The sequence below is a fragment of the Thamnophis elegans genome, chromosome 2 (genome assembly GCF_009769535.1).
Source record: "Thamnophis elegans isolate rThaEle1 chromosome 2, rThaEle1.pri, whole genome shotgun sequence".
Lineage (NCBI taxonomy): Eukaryota > Metazoa > Chordata > Lepidosauria > Squamata > Colubridae > Thamnophis > Thamnophis elegans.
In genome coordinates this window covers 1,548,962-1,561,715 of record NC_045542.1, presented here as the reverse complement: position 1 = coordinate 1,561,715, position 12,754 = coordinate 1,548,962, and the positions used below count along the sequence as shown (strand labels likewise).

Sequence of the window (12,754 nt, the reverse complement as noted above, 5' to 3'; positions counted from 1 at the left end):
ACATTTATAAATCATCATCAGAACCTCTGAATAAACGTGAACAGAATTGCAGACTTCATATTGTTATATTCAGACCTGTTCCCCTGTTTTGTTCTGAATTTGTGTATCTTGACTGTTACCCAAACTGGTCATCTCTTTTTAGTTATTTCAGATACATTTTGTATTTAGCTCACTTTACAGATTATATCTTTACATAAAGTTTTCTCCACGTGACCCAAATATGCCACGGTTTGCAAATTACAAGCAGCATTGGCAAATTCCAACATCTTAGTTTGGTTGCAGCATTCTGGTATTTTTGTGCAACATAATCTTGGTTAGCCTTTATTTTAGAATGTAATATGGCTTTTGAATGACAACTTTTAGAACCATTGTTTATTTCTATGAAGTAGAGAATAAATATGGAACCACACTCAACAAACTAAACATTATCTTTATGTACAAAATTAAACTTTCAAAGCCTACTAAATACCATACAGTGAGAGAAAAGCATCCTGTCCTCAACCATCTTTGTAAAGAGATTATTGACAGACCCAGGAAATTAGCGATGCATTTTTCTTTGATGATATTCATTCCTGGCCTGAGGCTGGAGTATAATGGCAGAATCAATGGCCTGATCAATAGTTTAAGAGGGAATCAGAATTTTGCTAACAGAAGAACAGCCTGCAGGAAAGCATAGAGAAGTGGATGGTTGCCACAAAGGCTTTGTAGCAATCAGAATAAATGTCCAGGGAATGAAATGGATAGAACCATTGTAAAGGGAGGGGGTGTTGCCTAAAGAAGCACTGAGCGTTAATTATTGCAAGGTGCTAAATTTACACCACCCTCCCACCACATGCACCATAAATAAATGGCAACCAGCTACTTGAAGTAATATATGTTTAAGGGATTTGTTTATGCATGGAAACATATAGTGATAAATTCAATGAAAGTAGTTGAAAATCTCTTTCAGGTCAGATACAACTCCTGGTGATTTCATGCACATATCTACATAGCGGTTTTTGGCAAAACTGCAGACATGGCTTGGGGATGTTTTTCCAACTTTTCTTCATCTAGCCTATTGATTTTCTCTGTCAGTCCATCACTCAAGTATTAGCAATGTTCTTTCTTAGTTAGTCTCTGGGTTCAGGCAAGGTTGCTCAGAAGAGGGCAATATTTATTCTGCTTGAGCACAGCATTCCTGTAGGAGTAATTTTTTGGGAGCTGCATCGCATAGAAATAGTAGACAAGTGTGAACAAAGTGGGACCATGTGTGCCTTTTGGCACTTCCTTTTAATCTAGCATTTCCTTTCTCTCTTTCTTCCGCATTTGTTTCTCCCATTTCATTGCATAAAGTCTACTTGAGAAGTTTGTGTCATGGTCACTCAGAGATGACTTTCTTTATATATTACATTGATGTAACCTCTGTGAAACCAAAACACTGAAACAAATATATTATGCGTCTAATCCAGTGTTTCTCAACCTTGGCAACATGAAGATGTCCGGACTTCAACTCCCAGAATTCCCCAGCCAGCTGGGGAATTCTGGGAGTTGAAGTCTGGACATCTTCAAGTTGCCAAGGTTGAGAAACACTGGTCTAATCCATTCCAATAACCCTTATGTTGCAAATGAACAATTTCATGCATTTCATGAGGTTTGCCTCCCATCCTTCATAACCGTAACGCTTTCCCCCTCCTCCCTCTTGTTTTCAGCAGATAATCAGCACCATGGAGACCCAGGTGTCCAACGGCCCCACAAACAACAGTTCCCTCCCCAATGGGCCACTGATCAGTGCCAATGGCGCCACTGATGATTCCAAAACTAACCTCATAGTCAACTACTTGCCCCAGAACATGACCCAAGAGGAATTCAAGAGTCTGTTTGGAAGCATCGGAGAGATTGAATCATGCAAGCTGGTTCGAGACAAAATCACAGGTACAACTGTACATGTCTATCTGTAGAGATGAAAAAGAAATAAAAATTGAGGCAGAAAGATAATCTGGCTAAAAACCCATGGTGAAATCAAAATAAATATGGTGTTGGGAAATTTCAAAGAGCTGTGGGGTTCTGAAGAAGTGTTCCGTGTCACAGTACACTCGTACAGTGCAGCAACTAAGGAAAACAAGGTCCATGCTATTGATAAGAGCCGAGGTGGCGCAGTGGTTAGGGTGCAGTACTGCAGGCCACTTCAGCTAACTGTTATCTGCAGTTCAGCGGTTCAAATCTCACCGGCTCAAGGTTGACTCAGCCTTCCATCCTTCCGAGGTGGGTGAAATGAGGACCCAGACTGTGGGGGCAATATGCTGACTCTGTAAACCGCTTAGAGAGGGCTGAAAGCCCTATGAAGCGGTATATAAGTCTAACTGCTATTGCTATTGCTAATCTCACCGGCTCAAGGTTGACTCAGCCTTCCATCCTTCCGAGGTGGGTGAAATGAGGACCCAGACTGTGGGGGCAATATGCTGACTCTGTAAACCGCTTAGAGAGGGCTGAAAGCCCTATGAAGCGGTATATAAGTCTAACTGCTATTGCTATTGCTAATCTCACCGGCTCAAGGTTGACTCAGCCTTCCATCCTTCCGAGGTGGGTGAAATGAGGACCCAGACTGGGGGGCGATATGCTGACTCTGTAAACCGCTTAGAGAGGGCTGAAAGCCCTATGAAGCGGTATAGAAGTCTAACTGCTATTGCTATCTATCTATCTATCTATCTGTCTGTCTGTCTGTCTGTCTGTCTATCTATTCTATCTATATCTAACTATATCTATCTCTCCCTCCCTCTCTCTATATCTAACTCTCCCTCTCTCTATATCTATCTATCTATCTATCTATCTATCTATCTATCTATCTATCTATCTATCTATCTATCTATCTATCTATCATCTATCTATCTATCTGGGTGAAATGAAGACCCGTATTGTTGTTGGGGGCGATATGCTGACTCTGTAAACCGCTTAGAGAGGGCTGAAAGCCCTATGAAGCGGTATAGAAGTCTAACTGCTATTGCTATCTATCTATCTGTCTGTCTGTCTGTCTGTCTGTCTGTCTGTCTGTCTATCTATTCTATCTATATCTATATCTAACTATATCTATCTCTCCCTCCCTCTCTCTATATCTAACTCTCCCTCTCTCTATATCTATCTATCTATCTATCTATCTATCTATCTATCTATCTATCTATCTATCTATCTATCTATCTATCTACCTATCATCTATATCTATCTATATCTATCTCTCCCTCCCTCCCTCCCTCCCTCTATATCTAACTCTCCCTCTCTCTATATCTATCTATCTATCTATCTATCTATCTATCTATCTATCTATCTATCTATCTATCTATCTATCTATCTATCATCTATCTATCTATCTGGGTGAAATGAAGACCCGGATTGTTGGGGGCGATATGCTGACTCTGTAAACCGCTTAGAGAGGGCTGAAAGCCCTATGAAGCGGTATATAAGTCTAACTGCTATTGCTATCTATCTATCTATCTATCTGTCTGTCTGTCTGTCTGTCTGTCTGTCTGTCTGTCTGTCTGTCTGTCTATTCTATCTATATCTATATCTAACTATATCTATCTCTCCCTCCCTCTCTCTATATCTAACTCTCCCTCTCTCTATATCTATCTATCTATCTATCTATCTATCTATCTATCTATCTATCTATCTATCTATCTATCTATCATCTATCTATCTATCTGGGTGAAATGAAGACCCGGATTGTTGGGGGCGATATGCTGACTCTGTAAACCGCTTAGAGAGGGCTGAAAGCCCTATGAAGCGGTATAGAAGTCTAACTGCTATTGCTATCTATCTATCTATCTGTCTGTCTGTCTGTCTGTCTGTCTATCTATTCTATCTATATCTATATCTAACTATATCTATCTCTCCCTCCCTCTCTCTATATCTAACTCTCCCTCTCTCTCTCTCTATCTATCTATCTATCTATCTATCTATCTATCTATCTATCTATCTACCTACCTATCATCTATATCTATCTATATCTATCTCTCCCTCCCTCCCTCCCTCCCTCCCTCTATATCTAACTCTCCCTCTCTCTATATCTATCTATCTATCTATCTATCTATCTATCTATCTATCTATCTATTATCTATCTATCTATCTATCTATCTATCTATCTATCTATCTATCTATCTATCTATCTATCATCTATCTATCTATCTGGGTGAAATGAGGACCCAGACTGTGGGGGCAATATGCTGACTCTGTAAACCGCTTAGAGAGGGCTGAAAGCCCTATGAAGCGGTATATAAGTCTAACTGCTATTGCTATTGCTATTATTTGGAAAGGTCATGAAAACTTCCAAGTATTGTTTTATGTTGGAATATATCTTAACTGTCAACTGTAAACACGCTGCTACTATCACTCTACCTCCTGGATGACCCCATAAAGTTGTATAGAGATAAGAAAAGCCTAATTAAATGAGCATTTTCCCCACAGGAAAATAAATAACCAACAAATAAAAGAAAGTAAGTACTGTATTACAGAATAAACTCATAATAGGTTTATGGAATTTGCTACTATTTAAAATATGATAATTAATGGGTTTAAACTAACAAAGATATGCAAGGAAGATTTTTAATGACTGTTGGTAAAGGTGTACATAAATCTCCAGATTAAATTACTTCAAATACTAATTCTGTAGTAGAAAATGCTGCTTGCTTTTGGGAAGTGTAAGGATGGGTTAGAAGAAGAAGCTTTCATTGAGCAGACCAGGACATAAACTATATTTGTGATGAAGAAGGTCTAACTATATTTTGGAGTGCTATTAGAACTGAGCTACTCTGGGTTTTTGGAATTGTTACAGGGGACATAAGTGGCCCCCAGGTGGTAAATTCTTAGGATTTGGAGATTTTTTTTGCTAATATTACAGTCATTTTTGAAAATGGATGGCATGTAAGCTTAATAAATAAATTTACCTTTACCTTCTGGCAAGCTACATTAACAGTGGCAGAGAAAATACAGTGGCTTTCTGATGGAAAGGCAAGCTTGTGTATTAGAAAAATATATGAAATATAATATTTTAGAAAGTGTAAGATAGAATACATCCATGAAACTATGGATTATAGAAGATATCAAGGTGTTTGCATCCAGACTGCATTTTTTATTACTGTTAGAGTTCCTTAAGAAGTAAATGCAAATTTAGTGAACCATTAAATTTACATAGCAAAACAGCATTTTAATGATCCGCACATTTGTAGAACAAATAACTATCTTGAAATATTTTGTCACAGCAGGTGGCAGCACCTGGTTGAGCTACTTTGGGTTTGAAAACTAGGTTTGGTTAGCATTTGAGTTGGAAATTCCCAGGGAATCTTGAAGTTGTAGGCTAGACGAGGAAGTCCATAACAGCCTGAAAGGGGGCATTTGCAAGCCAGTTGTGGCAACTGTCCAAAACCCATGTTGACATGAGGTCAACGGGAGAAAAAGTCAGAGAAAATATTATCTTTTGAAGCATTTTATTGCATTGATTTGTGACATTGAAAATATTTGTTTGATGATATGATGTATTTTATATATTTTCTTGCTACATGGAAATGTAATGATAATATAATAATAATAATAATAATAATAATAATAATAATAATAATGCCAAATGCAGACTTTGCAAAGAAGCTGATGAAACTGTTGATCACATACTCAGCTGCTGTAAAAAAATCATGCAGACTGATTATAAATTGCGGCACAATTCAGTAGCACAAATGATCCATTGGAATTTGTGCAAAAATTATAATATTAAAACAGCAACAAACTGGTGGGAACATCAGCCTGAAAAAGTCACCGAAAATCAGATGGTCAATATCTTGTGGGATTTCCGTATACAAACCGACAAAATACTGGCGCATAATACACCAGACATCACACTGGTTGAGAAAAATAAGGTCACAATCATAGACATTGCAATACCAGGTGATAGCAGGGTCGCCGAGAAGGAACATGAAAAAATCGCAAGATACCAGGACTTAAAAAACGAAATTCAACGGTAATTGGCACACTGGATGCTATTCCCAAAGCACTGAAATTACATTTAAAACAGTTAAAAATTGACAAAATCACCATCAGTCAAATGCTAAAAGCCGCACTGCTTGGATCTGCATGCATATTACGAAAATACGTTACGACGTCCTAGGCCCCTGGGTGGGGCCCGACTAGTAACCAATGCCAAATCCGGCGAAACAACTGGCCGCTGTGATACAATTGTAGTATAATAATAATTGACTCACTGCCACATAGTTGGATCATAAAATGCTTAGAAACAATTGGCATTAGCAAAAATATTACATCCTTTACTGAAAAGGCGATGAAACAATGGAGAACTGAATTGGCAGTAGGGAATGAGATCTACGGAATGGTTAATATCAAGCGAGGAATTTTCCAGGGTGATTCACTTTCACCTCTTCTCTTCATCATCGCAATGATCCCACTATCAGTAATCTTAAAAAAAATGAAATTAGGCTACCAAACAGCCAAAAAAGCTGAAAAAATTTCGCATTTACTATATATGGATGATTTGAAACTCTATGGAAAGTCAGAAATAGAAATCCAATCATTGACAAACACAGTCCAAGTATTCAGCACCGATATTTCAATGCAGTTTGGCATGGAAAAATGCGCCACTGTATCCATAAAAAGAGGCAAAATCACTGCATGTCAGGGAATTGAAATGCCCAATGGCCAACTAATTAAATGCAATGAAAATGAAGCCTACAAATACTCAGGCATTCTGCAGTTGGATAACATCAAGCATGGAGAAGTAAAAACTATTGTCAGGCGAGAGTACACCAACAGAGTTAGGAAAATTTTGAAATCTAAATTGAATGGTGGAAATACAATCAAGGCATATACCTGGGCAATACCAGTTATAAAATACACAGCTGGTATAGTTAACTATACAGAAGCTGATTTTGACATTTTGGACCGAAAAACCAGGAAACTAATGACAATACAGTTTACATCCACGTGGTGATACTGATACCTGCCCCGAAAATCAGGTGGCAGAGGATTATTACAAGTGAAGCAAACAGTTGAAGAAGAAAAACCTGCACTGGCTGATTATTTAAAAGAAAGTCAAGAACCTCTATTAATTGAAGTAAAGAACAAAAGACTACTGAAGGCCCAACAGACGAAACAAGAATACAGAAAACATGTGATAAAATCAAGAATGGAGAGTTGGCAGAACAAAGCACTGCATGGCCAATTTCTGGAAAAAATAAAAGATAAAGTGGACAGTGAACAAACTTGGTTATGGCTAACAACAGGTACATTAAAGAAAGAAACAGAGTCACTAATCCTGGCTGCGCAAGAACAAGCTATCCGCACAAATGCCATTAAGGCCAAAATCGAAAAATCCTCTGATGATGCCAAATGCAGACTTTGCAAAGAAGCTGATGAAACTGTTGATCACATACTCAGCTGCTGTAAAAAAATCATGCAGACTGATTATAAATTGCGGCACAATTCAGTAGCACAAATGATCCATTGGAATTTGTGCAAAAATTATAATATTAAAACAGCAACAAACTGGTGGGAACATCAGCCTGAAAAAGTCACCGAAAATCAGATGGTCAAGATCTTGTGGGATTTTCGCATACAAACCGACAAAATACTGGCGCATAATACACCAGACATCACACTGGTTGAGAAAAATAACGTCACAATCATAGACATCGCAATACCAGGTGATAGCAGGGTCGCTGAGAAGGAACATGAAAAAATTGCAAAATACCAGGACTTAAAAATCGAAATTCAACGACTATGGCACAAACCAGCAGTGGTAATTCCAGTGGTAATTGGCACACTGGGTGCTATTCCAAAAGCACTGGAATTACATTTGAAACAGTTAAAAATTGACAAAATCACCATCAGTCAAATGCAAAAAGCCGCACTGCTTGGATCTGCATGCATATGACGAAAATACGTTACGACGTCCTAGGCCCCTGGGTGGGGCCCGACTAGTAGCCAATGCCAAATCCAGCAAAACAACTGGCCGCTGTGATACAATTGTAGTATAATAATAATTGACTCACTGCCACATAGTTGGATCATAAAATGCTTAGAAACAATTGGCATTAGCAAAAATATTACATCCTTTACTGAAAAGGCGATGAAACAATGGAGAACTGAATTGGCAGTAGGGAATGAGATCTACGGAATGGTTAATATCAAGCGAGGAATTTTCCAGGGTGATTCACTTTCACCTCTTCTCTTCATCATCGCAATGATCCCACTATCAGTAATCTTAAAAAAAATGAAATTAGGCTACCAAACAGCCAAAAAAGCTGAAAAAATTTCGCATTTACTATATATGGATGATTTGAAACTCTATGGAAAGTCAGAAATAGAAATCCAATCATTGACAAACACAGTCCAAGTATTCAGCACCGATATTTCAATGCAGTTTGGCATGGAAAAATGCGCCACTGTATCCATAAAAAGAGGCAAAATCACTGCATGTCAGGGAATTGAAATGCCCAATGGCCAACTAATTAAATGCAATGAAAATGAAGCCTACAAATACTCAGGCATTCTGCAGTTGGATAACATCAAGCATGGAGAAGTAAAAACTATTGTCAGGCGAGAGTACACCAACAGAGTTAGGAAAATTTTGAAATCTAAATTGAATGGTGGAAATACAATCAAGGCATATACCTGGGCAATACCAGTTATAAAATACACAGCTGGTATAGTTAACTATACAGAAGCTGATTTTGACATTTTGGACCGAAAAAACCAGGAAACTAATGACAATACAGTTTACATCCACGTGGTGATACTGATACCTGCCCCGAAAATCAGGTGGCAGAGGATTATTACAAGTGAAGCAAACAGTTGAAGAAGAAAAACCTGCACTGGCTGATTATTTAAAAGAAAGTCAAGAACCTCTATTAATTGAAGTAAAGAACAAAAGACTACTGAAGGCCCAACAGACGAAACAAGAATACAGAAAACATGTGATAAAATCAAGAATGGAGAGTTGGCAGAACAAAGCACTGCATGGCCAATTTCTGGAAAAAATAAAAGATAAAGTGGACAGTGAACAAACTTGGTTATGGCTAACAACAGGTACATTAAAGAAAGAAACAGAGTCACTAATCCTGGCTGCGCAAGAACAAGCTATCCGCACAAATGCCATTAAGGCCAAAATCGAAAAATCCTCTGATGATGCCAAATGCAGACTTTGCAAAGAAGCTGATGAAACTGTTGATCACATACTCAGCTGCTGTAAAAAAATCATGCAGACTGATTATAAATTGCGGCACAATTCAGTAGCACAAATGATCCATTGGAATTTGTGCAAAAATTATAATATTAAAACAGCAACAAACTGGTGGGAACATCAGCCTGAAAAAGTCACCGAAAATCAGATGGTCAAGATCTTGTGGGATTTTCGCATACAAACCGACAAAATACTGGCGCATAATACACCAGACATCACACTGGTTGAGAAAAATAACGTCACAATCATAGACATCGCAATACCAGGTGATAGCAGGGTCGCTGAGAAGGAACATGAAAAAATTGCAAAATACCAGGACTTAAAAATCGAAATTCAACGACTATGGCACAAACCAGCAGTGGTAATTCCAGTGGTAATTGGCACACTGGGTGCTATTCCAAAAGCACTGGAATTACATTTGAAACAGTTAAAAATTGACAAAATCACCATCAGTCAAATGCAAAAAGCCGCACTGCTTGGATCTGCATGCATATGACGAAAATACGTTACGACGTCCTAGGCCCCTGGGTGGGGCCCGACTAGTAGCCAATGCCAAATCCAGCAAAACAACTGGCCGCTGTGATACAATTGTAGTATAATAATAATTGACTCACTGCCACATAGTTGGATCATAAAATGCTTAGAAACAATTGGCATTAGCAAAAATATTACATCCTTTACTGAAAAGGCGATGAAACAATGGAGAACTGAATTGGCAGTAGGGAATGAGATCTACGGAATGGTTAATATCAAGCGAGGAATTTTCCAGGGTGATTCACTTTCACCTCTTCTCTTCATCATCGCAATGATCCCACTATCAGTAATCTTAAAAAAAATGAAATTAGGCTACCAAACAGCCAAAAAAGCTGAAAAAATTTCGCATTTACTATATATGGATGATTTGAAACTCTATGGAAAGTCAGAAATAGAAATCCAATCATTGACAAACACAGTCCAAGTATTCAGCACCGATATTTCAATGCAGTTTGGCATGGAAAAATGCGCCACTGTATCCATAAAAAGAGGCAAAATCACTGCATGTCAGGGAATTGAAATGCCCAATGGCCAACTAATTAAATGCAATGAAAATGAAGCCTACAAATACTCAGGCATTCTGCAGTTGGATAACATCAAGCATGGAGAAGTAAAAACTATTGTCAGGCGAGAGTACACCAACAGAGTTAGGAAAATTTTGAAATCTAAATTGAATGGTGGAAATACAATCAAGGCATATACCTGGGCAATACCAGTTATAAAATACACAGCTGGTATAGTTAACTATACAGAAGCTGATTTTGACATTTTGGACCGAAAAACCAGGAAACTAATGACAATACAGTTTACATCCACGTGGTGATACTGATACCTGCCCCGAAAATCAGGTGGCAGAGGATTATTACAAGTGAAGCAAACAGTTGAAGAAGAAAAACCTGCACTGGCTGATTATTTAAAAGAAAGTCAAGAACCTCTATTAATTGAAGTAAAGAACAAAAGACTACTGAAGGCCCAACAGACGAAACAAGAATACAGAAAACATGTGATAAAATCAAGAATGGAGAGTTGGCAGAACAAAGCACTGCATGGCCAATTTCTGGAAAAAATAAAAGATAAAGTGGACAGTGAACAAACTTGGTTATGGCTAACAACAGGTACATTAAAGAAAGAAACAGAGTCACTAATCCTGGCTGCGCAAGAACAAGCTATCCGCACAAATGCCATTAAGGCCAAAATCGAAAAATCCTCTGATGATGCCAAATGCAGACTTTGCAAAGAAGCTGATGAAACTGTTGATCACATACTCAGCTGCTGTAAAAAAATCATGCAGACTGATTATAAATTGCGGCACAATTCAGTAGCACAAATGATCCATTGGAATTTGTGCAAAAATTATAATATTAAAACAGCAACAAACTGGTGGGAACATCAGCCTGAAAAAGTCACCGAAAATCAGATGGTCAAGATCTTGTGGGATTTTCGCATACAAACCGACAAAATACTGGCGCATAATACACCAGACATCACACTGGTTGAGAAAAATAACGTCACAATCATAGACATCGCAATACCAGGTGATAGCAGGGTCGCCGAGAAGGAACATGAAAAAATCGCAAGATACCAGGACTTAAAAATCGAAATTCAACGACTATGGCACAAACCAGCAGTGGTAATTCCAGTGGTAATTGGCACACTGGGTGCTATTCCAAAAGCACTGGAATTACATTTGAAACAGTTAAAAATTGACAAAATCACCATCAGTCAAATGCAAAAAGCCGCACTGCTTGGATCTGCACGCATATGACGAAAATACGTTACGACGTCCTAGGCCCCTGGGTGGGGCCCGACTAGTAACCAATGCCAAATCCGGCGAAACAACTGGCCGCTGTGATACAATTGTACAACAACAACAACAACAATAATAATACTATTTTAGAACATCCATTGCCCAGTATTAATTACATTTATTTAAGTACTTGAAATGGCAGGACTGGTATTTTTTGATACTATTTGAGAAAGGACAATTTTTATTTACAAATAAAATCCTATCTACTTTTTCATACTACCTTGCTTTTATAAATTCAGTTTCACAGCAAAGTCTGCTATGGAGGTAGATTAGTCTACTCACAAATGTTGCAGCTGAGTGAGAATTTGAATGTGTGCTCCATTGCCAAACACTACATGTTACATATTGTATATAGTGTATAGTTGTCAGTTGAAATTCTCATTCTGGTCCTCTGTTGGAGAGGGAAAATACTCTCTCCTGATTGGTTGTTTGGCTGATCAGTTTCCTGTAAAAGAATAAAGAACTGTTAGAAATCACTCTGGAAATCACAACTGTTAGAAATCACACCTCCATTCATCACCCAGAACTCAACACTACATTTGTCTTTTAGTGATTGTAATAAATTGTCTTTTCTGGCAAGACAATTTTACCAAGAATATTGTTCTTTTTCCAAGTAGTACAAATAAATTCAGGGAAAAATTTCTTTGAAGGCTTAAATAAATTAATTATGAAATATATTTGGCTGGGGAGAAAAGCACAGATTAAAACAAAAAATTATTGTAGGACAGTAGAGAAAGAGGAGGCTTTGAGCTCCCAGATTGGGAGACATATTATCAGGCAACGGCACTTACTTGGATTAAAGATTGGATAGAGCTAAAACATTTTGATATTAGAAGGCAATGACCTACAGATAGGACGGCATGCCTTTATATGGGACTGGAAAAACAAAATTCACAGTTACTTCCAGAAACATTAAATTAGGGAAGCATTGCTACAAGTATGGCAAAAATATATATATATTAAAAGTACTACAATAAAATACCAAATTGGCTATCAACAATGGAAGCATTAATCTATCCAAACGTATTAGATATAGACAAAATAAAAAGATAGAAAGACTTATTAAATGACCAGGAGGAATTGAAAACAAGACAAGAACTAAGAGAACAGGGCATAGACATTGATTGGTGGCCATACATGCAGATTCAGGCTAGATATAAGAAAGACTCAGAACAATCTGGATTCCAAAAAGAACCACAAGG

The 12,754-nt window shown here is 37.9% G+C and overlaps 1 protein-coding gene across 3 annotated transcripts in view; it reads left to right on the top strand.

Moving 5' to 3' along the window:
• The window catches only part of ELAVL3 (ELAV like RNA binding protein 3), a 103,285-nt gene that overhangs the window by 65,955 nt on the left and 24,576 nt on the right, over positions 1-12,754 (top strand). Inside the window, exon 2 of one of the 3 annotated variants that reach the window (XM_032210805.1) lies at positions 1,689-1,911. In XM_032210805.1, the coding sequence (XP_032066696.1) occupies positions 1,689-1,911 (223 nt within the window). Of the gene's footprint in view, positions 1-1,688; positions 1,912-12,754 lie in introns of those variants that run through there. The other 2 variants (XM_032210806.1, XM_032210807.1) reach the window with 2 other exon arrangements.